Source organism: Polychytrium aggregatum (assembly GCF_025602895.1).
Source record: "Polychytrium aggregatum strain JEL109 chromosome Unknown BJ171scaffold_144, whole genome shotgun sequence".
In the NCBI taxonomy this organism is placed as follows: Eukaryota; Fungi; Chytridiomycota; class Chytridiomycetes; order Polychytriales; genus Polychytrium; species Polychytrium aggregatum.
The window spans coordinates 69,209-92,637 of NW_026516346.1; the positions used below are offsets into that span (position 1 = coordinate 69,209).

Sequence of the window (23,429 nt, forward strand, 5' to 3'; positions counted from 1 at the left end):
CGACCCAGACCCCGATCGCACCACTTGGATTGGCATCGATCCTGGAGTCGGCTCCATCTTCACGGCGGTCATCCAAGCACCGGGCCACCAAGACGAGGTGGTCTCATTCTCGAATGGCCACTACCAGCACATGTGTGGCCATACGTCCAACACCAAGTGGCACAATATCATGAAGTATCGACTCAGCATCGAGACCTGGATGTCGACCACCCCCTCGCCCAAGGTGTCGTCCTCGGAGGCTTTCAAGGTCCATCTCACCCATGTCCTGCGACCGGAGCTGCGAGTGCAGCTCGACTTCCACCTTGGCAAGAAGGCCCGTCACCATCGATTCACGGGCCACAAGAGGCGCCAAGTGGCCGTCGACAGGATGTGCAAGGCCGTCCTGAAGCACGCCCCGATACGGACCGATGTGGTGATCGCCTTTGGCAATGCATCATGGCGACAGGGCAAGGGCTATGCATCCAGCCCTCGGAGGCAGCGGTTTGCTCGGTACTTTGAGCAATTCGAGCACCACCGACGCCGTCCCAATCACCATCATGGAGGCATCAAGGTGGCCTCGACGAACGAGTTCAACACCACCTCGCAGGTGTGCTCCAACTGCCTGGAGCCAGTTCGGTTGGAAGGACTCGATGCGCCCAGTGTTGCGAATTCCCACTTTGTCAGGAGCTGCAAGAATCCCAGCTGCCGGACAGTGTGGAATCGCGACGTCAATGCGGCGCGCAACATGATCACAGTATGCAGGTCGATTGTGGAGATCGGAGAGCGACCGGCGGTCTTCACTCGGAGGCTGCCAAAGTGATCTGTTTATTTCTTGTGGCTTTGCTTGACGCAAGCACAGCACATACTACATGTTCATGGAAACGGCTATATTGTCCCGTTTTTTTCTGAATAAAGTGTATATGTTAGGTGGGCCGAGATCCGAATCGCACTCGTCCGGGAGTATGGGCTCGCAGTGCTCAAGCGAGGACGGCGGCAGGGACATTGGTGTGTCGTTGCATACGCTGTTGCATATGCTGTTGCATATGCTGTTGCAGATGGCATGTTCGTCACTTTGACTGGGCGAAGGCATGATGATGATTCGGGCGTTACGGCGAACTTATTGAAACGGACATCTTCCCACACGGATGACTTGGGTGGGTTGTGTGAAGCAGACGACTTTGATATACAATCTGCCATGAACAATCGCAAGTCCGGCCTGGCCAGAGACACCGAGCGCAGCACCCGCCACCGAGCGGCAATACTCTTGTCGCCACGACCGTTGGCTCCAGAGATCCACTCGCCGATCCATCTGTCGATCCATCTGTCGCTCCATCTGTCGCTCCATCTGTTGATCCATCTGTTGGCCTGTCGTTTGGCTGGGGCTGTTTGTGGGAATCGACCCAGGTGCCAGCTGCGCAGATCACCTGCCCTGCGCTTCCCCCGCCCGACGGCCCCCATTGGCCCGTGTGCTCGCCCGCCCATTGGCCCGCGGCGTGGCACGGGACCGGTGCGCTGCGCACGGGCTCCACGTCACGCAAGGCTGTTCTGTGCCGTTCTGCTCCGTTCTGTGCCATTCTGCCCGTTTCTGTGCCACCGGCCCTTGTGTGCTTTCCTCTTGCCGCCTGCCATTTCGGGACGCGCGTCCAGAGAGACGCTCTCGCTGACCTCTCGCTGGCCTCTCGCCCTCGCCCGTTATTTGTCCTTCGCTTTCTTGCTCCATCTCCATCTTGTTCATTCATCAACCAGCCGGCCCTCCAACTCCCCGATCGGCCTCCTCCGCCTGCCTTCGGTCCCCCCTCGTCGGATTCGTATCTTTGCAGTCCGTTCTGCAGTGACACCGGATTCTGCATCTCGCCCGTGCTCGAATCCCCGTTGTACTCGCCTGCCAAGCTTCTGCTCTCCCAGCCATCTCCATGATTCTCGATCGCCCTGCCTTGTCGGGCCATGTCGCCGCGGATTCTGGGCTGGCCATCGTCCGTGGCGATCCCCCGTCTGCCGACGAGGATGAGTTCATGTCTTGCTTTCTCAACGAAGATTGCTTCCTCCTCTCGTCAGCGGCGCTGGCCACGCCTCCGGACGATCGCTTACCCTCCGACACCCCCGCTTCTGATGACAGCGCCTTTGCATCCTTCTTCCATCCGTCGCCTTCTTCTTTCTCGACCTCGTCCTCGTCCCGTCCCTTGGGCTCTTCGCCTTCGCTCTCGCCCAAGGTCTCCCTCCCGTACACCATCCCTGTTCTCACCCAGCCTCTGTCGCCGTGCTCTTCGCTGCATTCGTCACCGCCTCCCATCGCCACACTGGACCATCTGCTCACCATCTCTGAGCCCACATCCGAGACAACGCCGCCTCCAGATCTGTCGTGCATCTCGTCCGAGCCCGCGGCGTCCCTGGGGTCGTCGTTTTCGTCCTTCTTGAATGCGTCGGACCCGCTTGTCGCCTCAATTCCGCCAATCGACTCGTCCCTGCTCTTTGCGTCGCTCGCCGCCGATTCGTCGCTGCAGAATGTCTCTTCGGACTTGGCCATGGCTTCGTCCTTCCTGCCGACCTCGATGGCCACTTCTCCCATCGCAGCCTTGGCGCCGTCTTCATCTCTCCCTCCAAACCCGTTCCTGGCCACTCCGGGGCTCCCGCTGGCGACCTTCCCGACCGCCGCCGTCCCCTCCGTATCTGCACTTTCTCCCAACCTGATCTCCATGATTACCTCCGGCACCGCGGCAAGCTGCCAGCGACTCCTCAACGAGCCGCAGCGGCGAAAACCCGGCAGGAAGAAGAAGGTAATCACAAATGTACACAGTGCTGGCGACAGCGACTGATCCCTCGGAGATCACACCGCGCAATCTGTTGCAATGCAGCAATCCACAACTGAGCGATGCTCGATCGACGCATCCCCACCGCCCACAGCTGCGTTTCTGCGCCGATAAGCTTCGAGCTGACTCTCTTTCATCCCTCGTTCTGTTTCTCGCTTCCTCTGCTTTCTCACCGGCGGCATTTTCTTGGATCGGCCGGCAGACCGACTTGATGGATATTACGAAGGCCGACTTGCTCGCCGCAAAGCCCGAGTTGCTTGTCCCCACGAGCGAGCTTTCAGCCTCAAGCGCCATGTTGGCGCAGAAGTTGCAGCGCCCTGTGTTGATGCCCAAGCCCGAGTCGGGACCCCCAGTTGCGCTATCCCCGCTACCCACCCTGGCTGCCACTGTGCCTGCGACCCTCATCTCGTCCGGCCGTATTGCATCCAAACCCGCTGTCTCACCACCTCCAAAGACGGCAGCACCAGCGATTGCGGCTGCACGGACTGTCGAGATTGCTCCGAGCTCGCCCGCTCTCAAGAAGCGAGCCACGACCTCTATCGTTTCGCCAACGACGCCTCTGCCCATCGTCGACCCCATCGTGAAGATTGAGATGCTTTCTGACACTGAGTCGACGGACAGAGACCCGAATCTCTGCACTGTGTCGATGGACGCCGAGGTCAGCTGCCTCGGCCCTTCAGTCGCCCTCGTGGCCAACAAACGGCAGGAGCGCATGATCAAGAATCGTGAGGCAGCAGATCAGTCGCGCAAACGCAAGCGCGAGCACCTGCAGCAGCTTGAGCTCCACGCCCAGCAACTTGTTTCCGAAAACGACCAGCTCAAGCAGCGCGTGCTGGAGCTGGAGAGCATGAACTGGGAGCTCAAGCTTGAGAACGAGTCGCTGAAGGCCAAGTTGGCCGCTACTGGAAGCAGCAGCAGTGCCGGCGTTGATCGTGTTTCTCTTGGCGCAAACAAAAAGACCGTTGGCACCCTTTTCATGGTATGTGCGTGCATCGGAATCGGCCGGGCAGCTACCCAGCGTCTGCTGGAACTGGTCGTGTCCGCCTTGTGTACGATCATCGTCGGCACCATTATCGTCAGCAACAGCATTGCTATAGCCTCCGCCATCGCCGCTAACGAGGAAGCTATCGATACGATCCGATGGCTGGCTCGTGTTGGCTTGGACCTGAGCTTTCTGAGGATCTGTCCCTCGTGGCCAAGCAGCGATTGCCTCTCCGGCTTTGATGACTAAGTTTGCTTTCATCTGTCTGTATGGCGCAGGTATTTTTGTTTTCGTTTGCCGTGATTCTCATGCCCGGGTCGCTCCACAGCAGCCCGCATCGTATCGATGGAAGCCACACGTCCAGAATCGGATTTTGGAGGTGAGCGGCGCCTGTGTGCCGCAGCTGTGACGATGTTGGCAGCGGGAGGGGGGGTTGATCACTGTCCAAGTCACCCGGAGACTACTGTTTGGGACTCTGAGCTCCAGACGGTGCCGATATCCCCGCACCCAAATTGACGGTGCAGTTTGCTTTGTGTCGCAGCGGATTCACCAATGCTCTCGAGGCAACCCCACACCAACATGGCAAAGTCTTTGCCAACGACGACTCTCTCGGACAAAAGATTGCCCTACTCGACCCCGTCCCTGCCCAGGCCGAAGGTTCGGTCTCGTCCTCACCACTCGCCCAGACGCCAGCCTCCCGCCACGCAGATCTGTCTGTTTCTCAGCTCCGACAGCAGCAGCTGATCGACGACATTGTGCGTCGGATCGGCCGTGACTCTGTGTCTGGCGCCTTTGGCGAGGACGGACCGTCGGATGCATTCCTGACTTCAACGTATCTCAAGCCGGCCGACATCCGTCAGCTTAGCACACTCCGCGATATATCCGTCAAGAACTTGACGTCGCTGCTGCAGGGTTGGAGCATGGCAACTTCCCATGGCGGCGTGCAGCAACTCTATATCGACTCAAAAGACGCAGAGTCCAGTACCATCGATATTCTCATGAACGATTCGACACACGTCCCTGTCGCTGAGCTCCTCCGCTTGCTCACCGGGCTTGAAAACGACGATGCCGCGGGCGGGCATACCGACTCGTCCAAGTCGCTAGGAACCAGAGACGCTCGCTCGACCCAGCAATCTGCCGGAGAGTAAGTTCATTGCATCGACTAATGGCCAGCGACGGATGCTCCAGGAATCGCCGAAATGCGTCTTCTCGGCCGATCATGTCGGTGACTAACTCAGGGTTCGATGGTCTTGCACTGCACTCAGCTTCAAAACGGACATTCGCAAGGTCATCAGTGATGCCTATGCATATGCCTCAGGCATACAGCTTAGCCCCTTCTATGCAGGCCTGTCTCCAAAGCAGTCCCGAAACCAGCCCAAACGCCCCTCGCCCCGATCGGTCAAGAAGACACCTGTCGCCAACTCCCAGAGATCCCCGTCCTCAGGCAACCAAAGCTGCGAAGCTCTCAAGTCCGAGTGGCTGAACGAGATCCGAAGCGGCCCCAAGCTGTCGGTTTACACCTTCTTGGGCACTTCTCGGCTCATGGATGGCCCCGATGCCCTGGTGGATGGCTCCCGACAACCTGGCAGCGCCGAGGTTGGCGAGTGGACAGGCAGCTCCAGCCGACTCGGCAACCAAGCCCCACATGATCTTCACAGCGACCGCCGCGAAACATACTTGCAGCTTGATCTGGAAGTTGTTGGCGCCAAGCTGGTGACCCGAAACTAGACACTGGTGTCTTTGCGATATATGACTTGCTGCTTTCTTGCGCTGCTGGCGCGCGTGATGATCACCCTCCGTTTTTATTCTATTTTTGCTTTCCGGGCCTCTGCCTGCCAACCCACCACTATTCCTTGCTGTTCTCGTTTCGGTCACTTATTCTGTTTCCAAAATGAAATGGGACAGTGTGTTTTCTGGAACCTGAATACACCCACCCACTCATTGCATTCATGGCCAAGCAAGTATGTCCAAGGAGACCGAAGTGGTGGCTGTCTTTGGGAATGCCTTGTGGAAGCAAGGGAAGGGATACGCATCCAGTCCCAGGAGGCTCAGGTTTGCCAAGTACTTTGAGCAGTTCATACACCACCAGAGACGACCACCAGACCGATCCGTCTCCAAGATCCATGTGTGCTCGGTGAACGAGTTCAACACATCCCAGGTGTGCTCACATTGTCGGGAAGCCAAGCGACTCGAGAAGGTCGAGCATCTTGATATCGAGTTAGTATAGGACTGTCCAGAGGATCGAGTGAATGCACCACACAAAGATATTGCCAACCAGGACGGGAAACAATCTCACGGCTTGCTCACTGGGGCCTACAGTCAGTCAGCGGGGTTCAGACATCTGAAGCCAGGAAGGGGAAGTGTCCCGTTTTTCTTGGATTGACTGTGAAGTCGGCAGGAATCGTCCCAACCACACCAACCCTGGCAGCAAACCACCTGTGCACATATCGAGCATTCACTAGGAGGGTGAATGAGCGAAATCAGATCCGTGGCCAGAGTGAGCAACTTCAAACCCCGGCGTGCTGGCCTCCATCAATCCTCCACCATGCAACCACCTGCTTCAGACAGAGGGTCTTGGCCGCTGACACATTATCACACAACATGGCTCAAATCGACACCGTTTGTGGCAACACCATCAAGTTCACCGACAAATACCAGCAAATACCGCCGACTCAACTGGACACGGATACCTCCACATTGTCCATAGTTTGCTTATCACCGTCGTCATAATCACTTGACCGCGAACGAACAGTCACCAGCGAACGGTCAGCCACACAATATCCCGACGATAAACTTGAACACGTTGCTGAACAACAGACCGCTACGCTCAACCAATATTGATGGTTACAGCACGCTGCGACCAGTTGCTCCGCTGGATTGTTTTGGGCTCCAATTGATCTCAGCAGGATCGAGTCAGGGTGATGGAGGGGATTTCCCGGATAGCGGAATCCAAGATCAGCCACGATGAATCATCCTGACCAGCGCTTGTGAGCCAACCGCTGTGTGGATGGAGATTTGGCCAAGTCGGCACCTGTCAGTGGATCAGTGTCAACGACACCTGACCAGCGGTTCGCCGCTGCTTGTTCTTTGTTCCTTGTCAGCTCGATCGTTGCACCTCTCAGCCCTCAGAACGGCTCAAGTCGAACAGGACAAGACTTCTCACGCGATGGCAACAGGTCTCGTGCGGGAACGACTGGCATTATATAAGCTCGCCCAACTCCCACCGAGATTGGCAAGTAGCCTTCCGACAACATGTCTCGCGAAATCATCCAGTTTCATAATCCTTTGCCAACTTGGTCCGGGTCCTACTCCGACCTCTCCTTCGCTGCGGAGGAGAGTCAAACTGATGACCTTGGGCATTCAACTCTCGAGAGTTGGACAGATGAGGATAGCATCGAAGAAATTGATCGCCTCACATCCCAGCAGGTCAATTTGGCCGAGGCTCTCGAGTTGATTCGTGCTTCAAAGGCGCCTTCCGAGCTCGATACTCTTGAACTCCACACTGCATACAACACAATTCTCAACAGTGACCTGGTTCCTCGACCTCAAACAACTACTTCGATGGCGCCGTCGCCCGGCATGACGGCGCCTCACATTGGAATATACAAATCCCAGCCTTCTTTCCCGCCCTCGATCACCAAGACGGCCACGAGCACGGCTCCCCGCATGTGCGTCGTATCAGTGCCGAAACCCCGTAGCAACACTTCCCATATCCTGTCCTTCCGGGATGAGACTACCCACGATCATGACAAGAGATGGCTCCAGATCAACCGCACCAGATCATATCCAAGCGGACTGACAGCGAGCTCCATGAAGAAGGTGCTGGGTATGATTGGCAAGCTCATCTTGAGGAAATAGAACCATAGCCCGATGAAGCTATGTGATGTGACAAGTACACCGCCAGTAACTTGATAATAAATCAGTCCAATCTTTCCCGAACTAGCGGAGATGGTTCCTCGTCTAGGCCAATATCGGCACCGGCGCTGTGGTTAGCGTGATGGGCGATATGCACATGCTCCACACTGTCGCATTCCATCCAGGTCTTGGTGGAACTCAGGCATCTCGTTCTGCATTTGGAGTATTGGGTGGCTCAGATCTTCTATTCAAGTGTGCCGATGAGCCATACTTGTCGTGGACGGCCCTATCCCGGCCCAGACACCTTACATGTTGCTCATTCCTCGGTGTACAAGCTTGGTTCAGAGTCACTCGGGCCACAGCGAGTACACACGGCGAAACAGATGGCAGACAGAGGGTCAGCTCGTCGGAATGGAGAGGTTGGTCGCTGTGGCGAATTCAACAACTTTGGTATCACGGGCTCCATTCCTCTTGTTTCGCACTTTTCTAGTCGCCCTGACACCTCCTCGAGCGAGGGTCTTGAGAACAGATGAAGGCTCTGGTGGTGTAGGTGAAGGAATGTAAACAGTGGTGTCAACCTTTGTGCGTCGGTGGGGCTTGATATCATTAAGGGACTAGGCAAGATTGCTCCTCACCTATCATTCCAGGAAAGGATTTCCATCCATGGGATACAAAGGGGTCGGATAGGACCGTGCTCACTGTCGAGCAGCCAGTGCCAAGGGAACTGGTGAAGGTTCGGCAATCCAGGATCAGTTGGACGGCATTGCGTTGGCACCCGCCGAATCGATAACGAAGTGTCGAGGCAAGGATCCGTCTTGGTGCTGGAGCCCAGATATCAGCCCTGCCAATATCATTGGCCGTGGCAGTCCCCCAGTTTGTCTCTGTCGCATATTGCTTCAACTTACCGAGGATCGCTCAAGTCGACTAGGGTGAACTTGAGACGATATGTTCCTTCAACTCGAATGTACACTTTGTCGAACGCAAAGAAGACACCAGCCTTGGAGCTGTCGGCGCTCTTGGAGAAAATACTTGAGGAAACCAAGTTCCCAAAGAGCGATGGCTGGGCAAATGGAAGCAACCGCTTCATGCTCTGGTCTTGAGAGCTCAAACCCAGATGCGAATATAGACCGACTGAATCTTCGCTGGCTCGGTGGCGGCTATGGCTCCGTTTACTGTCATGGAATTGATCCGTCGACACCGATGTTGACGACCAGGCTGGGTGAGGAGCTGACCGGGAAGTGATAGACAGGGAGGCTGCCCCATCGGTATTGAGGTCCTCTTGAGTAAATGCTTCGTTTCCTGCGAACCAAGCCTTCGGAATAGGGCTTGGTGGGAGGGAAACAGTCGCCTTGGCTTCGTTCTCAAGCATGTGGATGTCGGACGATTCCACATCTGGGGGTGGGGTCCAAGCGACACAGGGATCCGGGTTGGACCCTGCAGGTATGTCTTTGAGGAGAAGGGCTGGGGAAACTGGATTGACAGGAACTGCCTCCTTGAGACGTATCGGGTTGACAACAAGAGATAGATCTGCGGTGCCATCAGAAGAGTAGAGCTGGATATGGACAACAAAGCCTGAGGCTTCGATCATCGACGAGGGGCTAGAAGGGACAAATGATACTCATCAGTAACGAACGGTGATATCAGCCATGTAGTGGATGCTCATCCAGTGGTAGTGGTGATGGAGTAAGGCAGGAGGGAGAGACCGGATGGATCATGGACGACTCCAGGATGGGCCTATGTGGCGGCTCAAGCAGGTTTGGCTCTGTCTCCACGGCGACAACCAGAGATTCCAAGGCTCACAAGCATGGGTTGGCATAACACTTGCTCTGAAATCAGGGCTCCTCCAGGTCCCCGTCGGAAGAGTTGCAGGATCGGGGCCGGACTGATTGGACGCCCATACATCTGGGGGCCGAATCCAGAGCAACGAACTCGCTCAGGCTGGTCGACGATCTGCAGGACATAATGCGGGCGGTCGCCGGGCTGTGTGGACGAGTGGAGCGAAACCTGTGGGTCAGTGGTGGGAGCGGGCGAACTGGACGGGTTCGGTTTAGTGGTGATGGAGGACCTGAGGCGGGAACAGGCAGCCCGATGGTTTGAGATATGAAAGCCGAACAGGGGGCCGTGTCGAGATGTAGACGCCAATGATGGGACAGTAAGAGCGATATGATTGGTTTGATGGCCATACCATCATTAGAAGTGGCCAAGAGGTGCGGGTACCAAAGGAGGATTCAGGCTGGACCAGTCGGTCGCTCGAAATCGAGTCAAGATATGGACATTGGACTCGACGCACCGTGCTGGGTCCGGTTTATATGGCCATCCAAGGGAGCTAGAGGCGTTCAAGCCTCTCCAGACGGGGGTCATAGATCAGTATGGCTGATTCCGCCTCTCCTGGAGACAACAGGAGCAGCGCTGATACACACCACAGCCGTCACAGGAGTTCAGACGACCCGAAGTCTCCCAGGGCTTCTGATGCAAACACAATATCTCCATTTTCTCCGTGTGGATCAGGGTCAGCATCGTGACAGGGACAACAGCGATTTACGTCCGGAGCCGAGACCCAGCCGCACAAATCGGATCTCGCGAAAGTCCCAGATGATTCAGCGCGACATGTGCACACATCTATTTTTTTTCTTTCTTTCTTTATTGTGCGCCGCCGTGGCGGCGCACTAGCCATCAGGACCCCGTGGTCCCCGGCATCTCGCTCTTCATGGAGTACATCGAGTGTTTAAAAGTCCCACTCAGGAATGTCGCCGGGCCTGGCTTGCCATCCAGCGAGTCTCCACATCAGGGTATGGAAGATCTGTTCCAGATCAGTCCACAGACCGTTGAAGGCCTGTCCCACGATGGGTTCTTCGTTTTCCAGCTTGCCAAATGCACACATCTATGCAAACAGCGCCCATGAGAGGGCCGCTGCTCGCCGGCTCGACTTGCGGCACATTTCCTGGCGGCTTTGCGCCTTTCGTTCCCCGGCATTTTTGCTGCACCAAACCCCCGCCCTGCCGCATTTCGGCTGCCAGACCTCCGTCTTGCGAGACCACAAAGTCCGCACACCGTCCGGGATGTGCGTCTTTCCACATTGCTCCAAGCGGACTGACCCAGCCGCCGCCTTGGCCGCTGTCAACGAGCCCAAGCAATCCACCCCGATGTCCGCCGATGCAAGGTTGGTCGAGGGACAGGATAAAACCAGCACCAATCGGAACGCACTGTAATTTGGATACAGCAGCAGTGACTCATACCAGGGCCTGGAGCCGTATGATGCACTCAGTTGCATTGTTTCTTGGATGCAGGCGGAGCGGCGGCCAGACAAGGGAAAACAGGCTGAGGCACACGCAGCCGAGGAATACGCGGCGAAGAGGAGCAGCCCCAAGGTCAGCGGGGCTCTGGGTCTTGCCAGTGTGTCGGTGATTTGCGGGAGTGGGCGGCTCATGTCCAATCACACAGTCCTTTTTGAATCATTTGCTGTCAAGGCCCGGACGTCCCGAGCAGTATATGAGAAAATAGGAATATATAGGGGAACAGTGTCGTTGGATAGCTTGGGAGAAACGGGTCGTCGCCCTCATGCCCACCACACAGTCCGACAGCAGATCGAGATAAACTGCCATGGGGACGTGCCCACAACACTCAGGCCCCGAGTCGTCTGTCCCCACCGCAGTGTCCCAACCCAGGATTGCCAAGCCATTGACAAGTGACGCCACCAACGGGAGTCGGCGAAACCTCATCCGCTTGGCCCATGCCCATGACCGCCGCCCTTCGTTTGTCGCCGTGACCCCCGACACTGAGTGTCTCTCTGGCCGATCCACTGATGCATCCGTACCTCGTTTCTCCTCCAAACCTCGCTATGGCGGGGGAATTGAGCGGGCTGTCCAAGAGAGATACTGGTCGGGCTCCGGACGGACTGGCGTTGGTCGCCTCGACATGCCGCCGAGACGCCCGGGCAAGGTGGGTCAAGTTCGGCGAGGGCTCAAATAGGATGCGCAGGAGAGGCTCTCGACAGGCCCCCAAAGTCTGGGCAGTGCCAGAGCCTCAATCGAAGGACCATCATCCTATCACATAGCGGCGCCTCCTTCGCTCGAACACCCCTTCCAAAACATTTCCACTGGCCTATCTCCGTAGGTCTCAAGGTTATTCTCGGTAAGTTTCAACCGAAGCGAAGCGGAACTAGGCTATCATCGTCCTCTCTCGATTGGACACTGCGGTCGTCCTGCACGCCTTGAGCCGGAGTCTCATTTTTGGTGCAGCACTGACTGATACCTGTTGCTGTTCAATTCTTTGGTCGACAGCACGTTCCCAATCCAATCATGAGAATCCGGGATCTCCTGAACGAGTCCGAGGAAGACCTCACACGGGGATCCACACAAGTATCCCCACAAGGCACCCCTGTATTTTCAGGACATCCACGGCTCCGTGTTGGGTCGCCGGCCATCCCTTTATCTGGTGTGCCAGTGTCCTCCATACTGCTCCGAAGTGGCTGTCCATGTGAGGCGCATAAAGGTGTTTCCATGTCCGGGGTATATCTGCATCCACTGGATCAGTATTGTTCCGCACTCTTGACTTCAGAAAGGGAAATAGCACTGCAGCCGACTCGTCCTCGATCCTTGGCGCCCAAGGATGCGGCCTCAAAGTTGGCTCGTTCCATCCGTACCCATGATTCACTCGTCAAAGGACCAGTTCTCAGTTCTGCAGCCCGGAAGTTGTTCATTTGCCCCCATTGTCTGATGGACTTTGGTCGGAAACAAGAGCTCAGTCGACACATCCGATGTGTGCATACAGTCGATATGCCATGGGTGTGCCCAGCCTGTCTCAAAGGATTTGGAAGGATTGATGCCTTGAGGTGCCATTTTTCCACCAAGAGGGCTCAAACCGAAGGTTGTCGATTCAAGCTCGGAGGGCTTCCCATTGCATCGTTGGTTTCACTTTCATCGGTCTCGTCTTGCCACAACGACTGATGTCCTGATGGTTCGACAAATACAGCACACCCAATACGAAACGGGCCACTGTGTGGAGCCAGAGTTGCCATTTTCCCGAATGCTGAATACACCCATCGCTCGATATTGCCGACGAGTGTCGGAGGGGACGGGCATGGTGTTTGCTTTTGGGGATGCCTCGTGGAAGCAAGGGAAGGAATACTTATCGAGTCCAATGAGACTCAGGCTCACCTCGTCACTTGAACGATTTCATCATCACCATAGCCGCCCAAGGCCAAGAGCACACGAGCGACTCGCTCGACCGACTGCTTTGATCTTGAGAAACGGTGCTTTGCACAGAGATGTCCAGAGGATCGAATGCATGCACCGCACTCTAACACTCCGTTTATTGTGGAACAAGCTGTCCTCTTGTATCCTTCAAATGAGAGATACGGAGCGCTCGCTTTGACAACTCTGCTGTAGAGTTCACACTTTGTACATGAGCATACAGGACACCCTTACGATCCCATATGTCAGCGTCGTAGGTATGGCTTGCAGCCAACAGAGCCAAATGCACTGAATCGATCGCTTTGGAAGCCTCCAAGGGAAGAATGCCTGTCGCTCCCCGGTCTCCACAATCGACATGCACTGGTGTCGGAGTGCCAGCGGCGAATGGCGCTCTTGGACACACTGAATATGGAGTCAACGCTTCTCGGGATATGGATGAGGGCGTATCACCGCATCACAGAATGATTATGGTCAGCGCGATGTTTTGAGGCAACAAAATATCAAGTCCATGGTCAAAAACCAAGGTGTCCCGTTTTTGTTGGATTGATTGTAAAAACAGTTACATCCACGAAACGCATTTTCTGCACAGACTGAGAACCAGTCTATTGCTGCAACTCCAAGTCCAGGCACAAGACGAAGGTCCTTGTGACCCCAGCAAACGAACATGGATACCCTTCGAATCTCCACCTTGTGCGCTGGGAACGCAGCACGGCTTGAAGAAGCTTCCGACAGCGAGACCAGAACCATCACTCATAACATTCATCCAAAAAACCTGCACCCATTCGGATCGAGCAGATCGACGCCGAGATCCGGACTCGGCGGCCCTGTCAGCGCTCAGTCCTGTCGTCGATCGCACGCACGCTCATTCGTCACTGCTTTCTTGTCGAGGTTTCGGCACTGCCGCTATCGACAAATATCAGTCCATTCGTTTGGTCTTCTTGAGGAGCCGACTTGGTCGTGGAATTAGGGATGTATATCGGACCCGCGCTGAACTGGATTTGCTCCTGGGTTGCGGCTCGACTGCGCTAACTACAGCAAGATCGAACAGGGGTGCGGCATCGTCTGGCAATGGTTCAAGCTCTTGCAGTGGCGAAAGTGAGTCTGTGGCTGTAGTTGTTATTGTGTATATATGCGGGAGGGAGAGATGTTGCGATGAAGTGACCCCCATCATTCGCGTGGAGAAATTGATTTTGTGCCGCAGGCAGTAGCGTTGCGATGATGACGAGGGGTTTGTAAGTCAGAAACAGTGAGATTGATGGCAACTGGGCCGGAAACAGCGAACATGGACACGGAGAGCATGTCCCGAGGCCCGGTTTGTGTGGATGCAGCAGCGGGGGCTGGTTGGCAGTGCCCAATCGAGCGGTTCTCACCTTCTGCATCGCAGTACTGAGCTTGAGCACCGAGTGGCTCAGACTCAGGCTCGAAGTCGAATTTGATGACAGACCCCAGAGCGTCCAGCGGCTCCGTGTTCAGTATGGTGGGAATGGTGGCGACATGCGCCTTGATCAGATCGTCAAAGTCGATTGTATCAAACTCGGGTTTGAAGACATCTGATCATCACGAATAGAGAGTTTTCGTCCAAATTAAAAACTGAAAGAAAGAATCTGCACACGACCCAGAGATGGATATCCAGCCTGGGCGGAAGGAAGTGAAGCAATCGGCCCGGCTTGGCACCCATGACCAGGCTTCGTGGCAACAAACATGATGGGGACGACATACCGAGGCACGAAGCGCTTGGAGGCTGATATTCGATCTCTGGCAGGTCGTCACTATCGAGGGCAAGGACCTCTGCTGATTCGGCCTGCACATTCTCGGCGGGAACAGCAATCTCCTTAGCGCGCAGCTCGGCAGGATCGACGGTGGGCTCAGCCTTGGCTTTCTTCTTCTTGGCGGAGGCCGAGCTCTGAAGAAAGGCCTTTCGCTTCTCGGATTTTTCATAGTCCTGGGTATTGACGTTGATGGGACGCAGCGGGGTTCCAGTGTTTCCTTTGGAGGTCTCGTCCAGGCCGGATGCGTAGCTCGACTTGAGCACCGAGTTGAGCAGCTTGATGTTTTCCTTGTGAGGCTTGAGTCCCGAGTTGGCGAGCTGCTGCTTCTGCTGGGTGTTGAACTTTGAGTTCAATGCTGGCCTGGCGACAGAGAGAGCATCTGATGCCGTGACGCAGCCGACGATAGACGCAGCCGATGATGAACGCAATGCACAATGCCACGAAGAGCCCAGAGAATGAGGGATCAAAAGACCGGAAAACAGCCTTAGGATGCTGGTGCAGGTGCACGGGCCCGCAGTGAGCACGCACAAGTGCTTGCAGCGTCTCACCTTTGAGCGCTGGATAGGGAAGCCGAGGAGTCTGGAAGGCCTGTTTTTGCAGCAGCGCCGACGATTTGGCGAGCTGCGCCGGGGTGTTTTCCTTTTCGCGACCAAGGCCGGGCTGGGGGCGGAACATGGCCAGAGGGCGGTCGACTCGGGCGTCGCAGATGCCAAACGAGCAGCGTGCTGGTCCTTTGGGAGTGGGGCGTGCGTTCGCTCTGACCGGCGATGGGCAAGGCGGATGAGATGGGCGAGCCGGACGAGCCGGATGAGATGATGGACGAGCCGGATGAGAGGGCGGGTTGAAGGTCGGCTGGCAAGTCCAATCCTGGCCCAAATGGCCAAATGTGCGCAGCACTGTACCACAGAAGCGCAGCACCCGCACATCCATGAAACCAGCGCCCGCCAAGTCCCATGATCGCTGCCCCGCCAAGTCCCATCGCCTTGCCCGCCCAAACTCCCTGCCTGCTGCAGTCTTTGCCCATCCAGACCGACCCCCATCTGTCGCGTGGGAGAGCGCATCAGCGTCCCGTCCGCTCGCACCTTCAGCCGCCAAAGCTACCTGACAGACTCGTCCTCCCCAGCTGTGCCAGAATTTCGCTTGCCGCTGATGGATCCGCTCAGCTCGGCTCTCGCCAAGATCAACGAGGAGGTGGAGGAGCTGGAGGCCTTTGCCGATGATTTCGGTACGCGCTCAAAAGTTCAGGCCGTGTCGTAGGCCTTGCCGTGGTGTCTCAGCGCGTGTTTTTTGCAGGGGTGTGCTCTGCTGGGCTCGTCCTTGTATGTTACCCTGGTTCTGCTGTGGTTAGTGTTGATGACGGCACTTCGGAGCGGCGACACGCCACCGGCATCTTTAACACCCAGACGTGTTTACCGCCGGTCTTAATCAGCCGCAAAGATGGACGCTATTCTGAAGGGAGACTTTAAGGACGAGTCGCTTGACGGCCTCGATCTCGCCGCCGAGATCGAGGTCGCGAATACAGAGCCCATCCAGGACCTCATCCAGAGACAGAAGGATCTCTTGACGCGCAAGGACTCGGGCAACTCCATTCCCTCGACGATTTCGAGCGGATTGGTGTCTCCGATGCCACCTTCCAGAGTGCAGAGCCAGAGCCAGAGCCAGATCTCTGTGGACATTAATCGGGCTGGATCATCTCCATCGCCGCCAATGCCGGCAAGCAATCGAACCGATGCTCTGGCTCATTCTCCAGAGATTCCGCTCATGCCGTCAGAGGACAAGATAACAGCAGGCGCCCCGCCAGAGATCAAGCTTCCACCAATCCCATTTGCGACGTGTGAACTTCGCCATGGCACGCAGCCATCCGAAAACCAGCCCCAGCCGTGCCCCAAGCCCGTCAAGAAACACGATGCCAACGACTACTCGCGCTTCGCGAAAATTGACGATGCCCAGAGCGACGATGAGCCAGACCCACGGGCTGCTCGTGTCAACGGCAAGGATTCCATCGGTACCCAGTCCAAGGAGCACAAGGGGCCATCTCAGAAAAAGAAAAAAAGCAACGTATCGAGGGAAAAGCTCTCTCGCGCAGTCAAGGACTACTGCGAGTCCATCAAGCTGCGAGGCAACAGCCTCTTCCACGCTGGAAAGTACATGGATGCTGTCGAAGAGTACACCACCGCCATATCCATCTACCACAATCCCCCTCGGGACCTGTTTCCGCCGCCGCCCGAAAACAGCGGCTCTCTCCTTGCCGAGCATCGCTGGCTGTACGAGTTGGCGCTTCCGTCCGTGCCTGTCGACCCAGCCCTTCTTACCAACCGGGCGCTATGCTGGATCCGTCTTGGCCGATTTGAAGAGGCCATCGACGACCTCTCTGCAGCAATCGAGCGGGACCCGACTTTGATCAAGGCCTACTGGAAGCGCTGCGAAGCCCTCCGACTCTCAGGCCGAGCCGATGAAGCGCTGGCGGATCTTGAACAGGTGGCCGAGCTGCTTGCACAGCACCAGCACGAGGCCGAGAAAGCGCCCCTCGGCAAGAAACCGGCACCTCTGGGCATCACCATCGACGATATCGACAGAACCAGGCGCTACATCAAGGAGATTCAGAGATTCACGTACAGCGGTGATCTAGGTCCCGAGCACGAGTCCAGCATCCGAACCATGCAGGGCTTGCTGCAGCATCTCGCCGAGCAGCTCAAGGACGACCCCGAGAGCGAGCGAGCAGCGGTGACGATTGAGTCCATCCGGAAGGTCGTTCAGTCCGAGCCGCTCTTCTGCGAGCATTTCCGCCTGGCCAACGGATTCAATCTCTTGCTCTCGCCTCCAGTGCTCTGCGTGGACTCGCTCCCCTTGATCATGCCCATCTTTGTGGACATTTGCCGCCATTCATTCAACAACCAGCGAATCCTGGGACTGTATATCGAGCCGCTTGTTCAGAGAGTGGCGCGCGCCCAGCAAGCTGAGACGACGGCACTGTTGATCCTCTTGCTTTCGCAGTGCTCGCAACAGCCCGATTTCGTCGATGCCCTCTATCGCATGAATGCTTCCTCGACGAGCCAATTTGGCGCACGCCTGATTCGACCGGACCAGTACGACAGCGACATGCTGGATGACTTTCCCGATATTCCCTACTACGGCGTCCGGCTGCTGACGCACCTGATTCGACATCGGCCCAACGGCCCCCATCTGATTCTCAACAAGTGGAAGGTGTCCGTCCCAGAGATCCTCGGAATGCTCGGTGGCTACATCCAGAGCGACGCGCTTGCTGTTATCGATCGAGACGACAGCGAAGCCGAGTCGGTGCACATGCTTCCCCATCCCGAGACCCTGGTCTCGGCTGTCTGCGAGTGCATTCATCAGATTGTCGAGCTCGACAAGTCGAGCCATGCGCAATCTGTGCACAAGCACGGGCAGGGTCTCGTGTACGGGGCTATGGCGGCAACCCAGAAAACGGCCTCGAGATACATCCAGACCCGCAAGGGCAAGGGCAAGGCCTTAACTGGCGAGCGCGATGCTGCCTTGGATCAACACATCATCCGCCACCACTTGGGCTGTCTCCTGACGACCGCATGCAACATCTTGACCACGTACAGTCAGGCGCTGCATGATGGCACCAAAAGTAGCGGGCTGGCCAACCAGCTAATCACGCTCTTGCCCACCGAGTTTCAGATGCCCTCGCTGTTCCTGCTGTCCAAGCTTCTGAGATTCAACCGCGACTCTGTGGGCAAGTGCCTCGACGGCTGGTGGGATGAGGTGGCAGACCACATTCAAGAAGCCATGGCCCAAGCCGCCACTTTGACAACCCACAACGACGCAGGGGGAGCTCTGTCTGGATATTCATCTGTTCGGGAAGAATCGGATCGCTACAGGAACGCAGCAGCACAGTTGTTGGCGGCCTGGCTGATGCTCGACTCACGAAATGCGGACCAGTGGATCGCAGGTGGAGGCGGTCGCTGGCTGGCGAGCTTGATTGTCCAAGAGGAAGATAGGCGCCGCAATTGGATGGAGAGACACGAGGAGCCGACGAACGATCTGTTTGTGGGAAACTTGGCTCTGTGTCTCGCAGAATGCACAAAGAAGGGTAAGCATAGAACGAGCGGCTCTCCGCCATTGGTGCGCAAGACTGTGAGGATATAAAGTGTGCAATCGCTTTGATCCCTCCTCGGATGGCTCAATATCGTGATCCTTTCCTTTGGATCTGCCGTCTCCAGCAAGCCACTGCGCCGAGTTTGCCAAGCACGAGATTGTCCGGAGCATGATTCATTTTCTGAGATTCAGCCAAAGCAATGCCGCAAAGAAGAATATGGCGATAGCATGCTCCAGACTCTGTGGATTCTCTGGTAAGCATGCCCGAGCATGGCCATGAGATGGTGGGGGAGCCTCGGCTGGGGATGATTTACTCCGGATCTATCCAGGGCTGCTCGGAAAGTGCCCGCAGCCTCGGGAACTGACCAGATGTCTGCTTGGGTCAACTGTGCTTACTCAGACGAGATCCGTGCGCAAGTGAGGAAGCTCGATGGCATGGAGCTGCTGCACAAATGCGCTTCACTCTGATCAAAGCGATGTCGATTGGACAGAAGCCGCTGCTTCCTTCCACCGCGACTGCGACTGCGGCCACGCGGGGAGAGTATTCGACTGCACCAAGGACAGTCACTTTCTGGCATCAGATGTCTGAAGCCTACTGAACTTCCATAGGCTCCAGTGAGCATGCCGTGCGATTGTTTTCCGTCCTGGTTGGCAATCTCTTGGTATTCGTTGGTTTGGAAAGCATAGTCTTGAATACACTCGGTCGATCCCTGTGGCGATGATCGACTGATATTGACATCTCGATGTGTGAGTGTGGTGCATCCACTCGATGTGTGAGTGTGGTGCATTCACTCGAGGGAGTGTGATGCATTCACTCGACCCTCTGGGCAGTTCCATGGTGTATTGATATCAAGATACTCGGCCTTCTTGAGTCCCTTGGCGTCGTGGCGAGTATGACAGGGGTGGGACAGAGGTGGGACGGACGCATCGGTGGCTGGCGTCGGTCTGTGTTCCGGTTTGGCTCGGCTCGAATACCCTTTTCTCGGACATCTTGCTCCACCTCCAAAAGACGCTTGCTCCATCTCCAAAGCAGCTCACTCCATCTCCAAAGCAGCTCACTCCCCCTCCCTCTGGCTGCTCCATGTCGACCTCCGCGGCTGGCGACAGCCCCTACCAATGCATCACCCACGGCCCCAAGCACGACCTGTTCATCTCATATAGAGTCGCCACCGAAGCCGCTACTGTCCAGGCTTTGAAGGAACTGTTCAACTCGGCCGCCCTCCGTCGATACAAAAAGCCCCTCACCATTTTCCACGATGTCGACTGTCTCAGCGATGCCGATGACTGGCGCGACGGTTTCATGAGTGCCCTTCCCAAGAGTGGGTCTGCTATCCTCCTCATCAGCCAGGGATCTATGAACATGATGAAGGATAGGGCCAAGAGTGGTCAAGACAATGTCGTCCTCGAAATCGAGAAGGCTCTCGAGCTCAAGGATGAAAACTCTAATCTGCCTGTCCTTCCCCTCGCAGTCGCCACCAAGGGGACAAAAGACGGTGTCGATGTCTATACTCCCTTCCAGCCTGATCCGATGTTCTTCAACGATCCTGCCTTTGGCTCTCTCAAAAAGATCATGTCTCGTTTGAGGGATATCAACGTGCGCTCCCTCGATCCCACGAAGCTATACATGCGAGTCTATTACCTCCTCACCCTAATCCGCCCTCTGCGGATCGAAAGTTGGACCAAGAGGGAACTCGACGAAAGGCACTTTTGCGACCCCAAGTTCTGGGTCGATCCTGCCCACCTCCAAACACTGTTGGAGAAGGTGACCCTGACCGGCCGTGCCATCATCTCGGGCACAGGTGGCATGGGCAAGTAGGTGCTGGCCCGCCAGTTCGTCCGCTACATGATGGATGACCTCACCGTGAGCAACGCCGCCGACTTGCAGGCCATGAGGAACGAGACCGTCACCGCCAATGCACAATATTCCGATGTCTTCTGGGTCAACTGCTCGACCGAGACGACAGCCCTCGAAGACCTGGGCCGCATTTTTCCTGGCATCAAGCCCAACAAGCTCAGAGAACATGCTGCAGAAACATTCAGCAGTTTGCCTGGCTATCTCCTGATCATCGACAATGTCGACGACATCAGCGTAGTCGACTTTATTTTTGACTACAACAAGCAGAAGGGATTCAGGGGCGACGTTGTTCTTGCAACTCGCCTGGCCTCGCTGCCCCTTGGCTCATTCCTCAAGTCGTTCAAGGCCAAAATCACTGGATACAAGCACGATCCACTCCGTCTCGGTGGCTGGGATGGCTCCACCGCGCGCAAGTACATCACATCGTCTTCGCCACTGATCGGCAACAAGCTTGCTTCGGACGAGGCCAAAAAGTCTCTCGACAACATCGTCTCCAAGGCCAACGGGTGTCCTCTTGTCATCGAGATAGTCGCGGCGTATCTCGAGAGCCACGACACTGCTCTCTCGGTACTCGGGGAGGCGTTTGCAAAGGCCCAGCAAGATCAGAGTGAGGACGACAAAGTCCGGCTGTCGCTCGAGACGGTTGTAGATCTGTCCCTTGACTCGCTGATGAAGCGCGGAATCGAAGGAGTCGAGGCAATCCGGCTGTTTGGCGCTCTCAGTCTGGTGGCGCCGACGGACATTCAGCTCAACCTCATTCAGACGATCGCTCAAAAGCTGGAGCTCAAGACTGATGGTGAGCAAATGTGCAACGTGGGTGGATGTGGTCCGAGGGACCCCCTGCTTGCACCCAACGCTGATAAATTATTCACGCTGACGGAATTTCGATGGCCCACACATGATCCTGACTATTCTGAAATCACAACTACGATCCACACGATACCACTGCCAACTCCCTCTGTCTAGCCGCCCGCCTGATCGACCTGGTCACCCAGAGCGGTCTTTTGCGAATCGAAGCCAAGAGTCGGTATTCAACCCACTCTCTTACCCAGCAAATCGCTCGGGAATACATCAAGACGCACAACGAGCTGGGAGCCGAGTCTATCGAAGACCTTACCGGTGAAGCGCTGCTGCTGCTCACGGAATCGCTCGGTTTGGAGACCCTCCAGTACTTTGAACACTTGGAGCAGCTCGCCATCAAGGTTGTCCCGGATCGATACACCAAGGAGACGCACGTCTTCTTGGAGAGCCGAGTCGGAGAGCTCGCCCAGAAGAATGGATCCTTGCGGGTGGCGATTCAGACCCTCGAGAGCAACCTCAAGCGGACGATCGAGTTCCGTGGCACCGAGCAGCACATTGATATCATCCACATCCTGAGTTTCCTGGCCGATGCCCGAGGTCAGATAGAGAACCTTGATGGCGCCGAGGAGGCCTTCAATCGAGCTGTGGCGATGGCAGATGCAACAGATGGGCTCGGCGACGATCTGCAAACCGCGCTCACCCTCAGACACTTGGGCTCGGTGGCCTTCCAACGGGGCAAGCACGACAAAGCCGCGGAGCTGCTCCAGCAGGCTCTCGATCGGCAGATCAAGATCCGTGGCTCCAGGGCGCATCCAGACGTTGCTGATACCCTCGATTGCATCGGAAACGTCAAGAAAGATCAGGGAAAGTGCGACGAGGCCGAGAAGCTGCATCGAGAGGCCGTGGACATCAGAGCTAAATCGCTCGACACGCTCGACCATCCCGAAGCCGCCCCGGCCCCCGGCGCTGCCTTGTCGAAAGGCGACTACGATGCCATGTCCAATTACTTCCAAAAGTCGCTCGAGCTCCAAAAGGATTTGCACCCCTCGCCACACCATCCTTCGATCGCCACCTCCCTCGAGTTCCTTGACAAGATAACCAAATCGCAAGGACGGTATAAAGATGCGCCCAACCTTTACAAACGGACTGAGGACATTGGCGGAGCAGTCCGCGACCCGCACGAGAACATTGATGTCGCCACCATTGCCACCCGTCTTGGTCAGGTTGCCAGCGCACAGAAGGACTTTAACGCCGCCGAAAGGTACTATCAAGAGGCTGTGGACATCAGAGCCAAGTCATATGGCACGCGTGTCCATCCCGAAGTCGCCACCGCCATCGACAAGCTCGGGGACGCCGCCTTGTCGAAAGGCGACTACGAGGCCGCCGTCAAGTACTTCCAAGAGTCGCTCGATATCAAAACCCAAGTCTACGACTCGCACGAGCACGGCGAGATCCGAGTAGCTCTCCAGCATCTTTCCCAGGCAGCCGCGTCTTTGGGTGACTACGAGACCGTGCTCAAATGCAACAAAGAGTTGGCTGACCGTGAAGGAAAGATCAACGATTCAAAGAAGAGCCCCTTGATCGCTGTGGTGCCCGTTGCGGTACAAGCGAGCGCCATCGAGTCGGACGACCAGGACACCAACGTGAAGGATCTCCAAGAGATGCTCAAGAACGAAATCAAGATCCACGGGACGAAATGGCACAAATCGGTCGCCCAGATCAACATCAGGCTGGGAAACGCCTCTTATCACCAAGGACAGTACGAGGCCGCTCACCAGTACTTCCAGGAGGCGCTCAACATCGTGACCAGGATAACCGGGCGAGAAGATCATCCTGACACCAATGAGATTCTCGCGAAAATATCTTTGGTGAACGAAATGCTACCGTCTGACGAGTGGGAGGACGACGAAGAACAGCCGGCTCGTTAAGCACCGACTGGGACACTGGTCATCGTTCAAGCGCCATTTGGCCCCTATGCTTTCGCAGCCGCCAGGTCTGCGCTCGAAGCCAGAGCGGACAAGAATGATAAAGATTGCTCTGCCATCGTCCCAGCTCTCTCCGCCAGATCCGCAGCCTCCAACACATCCCACGCGATCGATCCCGAGT

General features: G+C 56.3%; 9 protein-coding genes across 9 annotated transcripts; 6 read left to right on the top strand and 3 right to left on the bottom strand.

The window, feature by feature from the left end:
* The first annotated feature begins 1,715 nt into the window (after positions 1-1,715).
* Positions 1,716-5,723, top strand: BJ171DRAFT_574680 (uncharacterized protein). The gene is made up of 5 exons (XM_053113719.1): positions 1,716-2,753; positions 2,989-3,765; positions 4,047-4,147; positions 4,310-4,912; positions 5,034-5,723. Exons 1-5 carry the CDS (start codon positions 1,893-1,895, stop codon positions 5,494-5,496), a joined length of 2,805 nt encoding a protein of 934 aa, XP_052961682.1. The 5' UTR covers positions 1,716-1,892; the 3' UTR covers positions 5,497-5,723.
* Positions 5,724-7,020: 1,297 nt separating this feature from the next.
* Positions 7,021-7,626, top strand: BJ171DRAFT_482258 (uncharacterized protein; the record flags this gene model as incomplete). Its single annotated transcript, XM_053108948.1, has 1 exon — positions 7,021-7,626. The coding sequence occupies one exon, from the start codon at positions 7,021-7,023 to the stop codon at positions 7,624-7,626; it is 606 nt and encodes a 201-aa protein (XP_052961683.1).
* A 95-nt stretch (positions 7,627-7,721) lies between these two features.
* On the bottom strand, positions 7,722-10,165 carry BJ171DRAFT_67689 (velvet factor). Its single transcript, XM_053115810.1, has 6 exons — positions 9,809-10,165; positions 9,449-9,603; positions 8,529-9,221; positions 8,259-8,347; positions 7,933-8,161; positions 7,722-7,728 (listed from the first exon to the last, which is right to left on the bottom strand). Exons 1-5 carry the CDS (start codon positions 9,812-9,814, stop codon positions 8,022-8,024), a joined length of 1,083 nt encoding a protein of 360 aa, XP_052961684.1. The 5' UTR covers positions 9,815-10,165; the 3' UTR covers positions 7,722-7,728; positions 7,933-8,021.
* Positions 10,166-10,442: 277 nt separating this feature from the next.
* Positions 10,443-11,509, bottom strand: BJ171DRAFT_542123 (uncharacterized protein). The gene is made up of 2 exons (XM_053112964.1): positions 11,438-11,509; positions 10,443-11,082 (listed from the first exon to the last, which is right to left on the bottom strand). The coding sequence occupies exon 2, from the start codon at positions 11,048-11,050 to the stop codon at positions 10,505-10,507; it is 546 nt and encodes a 181-aa protein (XP_052961685.1). The 5' UTR covers positions 11,051-11,082; positions 11,438-11,509; the 3' UTR covers positions 10,443-10,504.
* Positions 11,510-11,539: 30 nt separating this feature from the next.
* BJ171DRAFT_67723 (uncharacterized protein) lies at positions 11,540-12,673 on the top strand. The gene is made up of 2 exons (XM_053115811.1): positions 11,540-11,754; positions 11,904-12,673. The coding sequence occupies exon 2, from the start codon at positions 11,922-11,924 to the stop codon at positions 12,567-12,569; it is 648 nt and encodes a 215-aa protein (XP_052961686.1). The 5' UTR covers positions 11,540-11,754; positions 11,904-11,921; the 3' UTR covers positions 12,570-12,673.
* Positions 12,674-13,391: 718 nt separating this feature from the next.
* Positions 13,392-15,259, bottom strand: BJ171DRAFT_615472 (uncharacterized protein; the record flags this gene model as incomplete). The annotated part of the gene is made up of 4 exons (XM_053115329.1): positions 13,392-13,916; positions 14,186-14,365; positions 14,535-14,939; positions 15,133-15,259. 4 exons carry the CDS (start codon positions 15,257-15,259, stop codon positions 13,732-13,734), a joined length of 897 nt encoding a protein of 298 aa, XP_052961687.1. The 3' UTR covers positions 13,392-13,731.
* A 321-nt stretch (positions 15,260-15,580) lies between these two features.
* BJ171DRAFT_574684 (uncharacterized protein) lies at positions 15,581-19,394 on the top strand. Its single transcript, XM_053113720.1, has 4 exons — positions 15,581-15,809; positions 16,014-18,662; positions 18,793-18,921; positions 19,068-19,394. The coding sequence occupies exons 1-4, from the start codon at positions 15,734-15,736 to the stop codon at positions 19,133-19,135; spliced, it is 2,922 nt and encodes a 973-aa protein (XP_052961688.1). The 5' UTR covers positions 15,581-15,733; the 3' UTR covers positions 19,136-19,394.
* Positions 19,395-19,748: 354 nt separating this feature from the next.
* Positions 19,749-20,483, top strand: BJ171DRAFT_591293 (uncharacterized protein; the record flags this gene model as incomplete). Its single annotated transcript, XM_053114486.1, has 1 exon — positions 19,749-20,483. One exon carries the CDS (start codon positions 19,749-19,751, stop codon positions 20,481-20,483), a length of 735 nt encoding a protein of 244 aa, XP_052961689.1.
* BJ171DRAFT_67778 (uncharacterized protein) lies at positions 20,271-23,273 on the top strand. The gene is made up of 2 exons (XM_053115812.1): positions 20,271-21,318; positions 21,489-23,273. The coding sequence occupies exons 1-2, from the start codon at positions 20,511-20,513 to the stop codon at positions 23,249-23,251; spliced, it is 2,571 nt and encodes an 856-aa protein (XP_052961690.1). The 5' UTR covers positions 20,271-20,510; the 3' UTR covers positions 23,252-23,273.
* Positions 23,274-23,429: the final 156 nt, after the last annotated feature.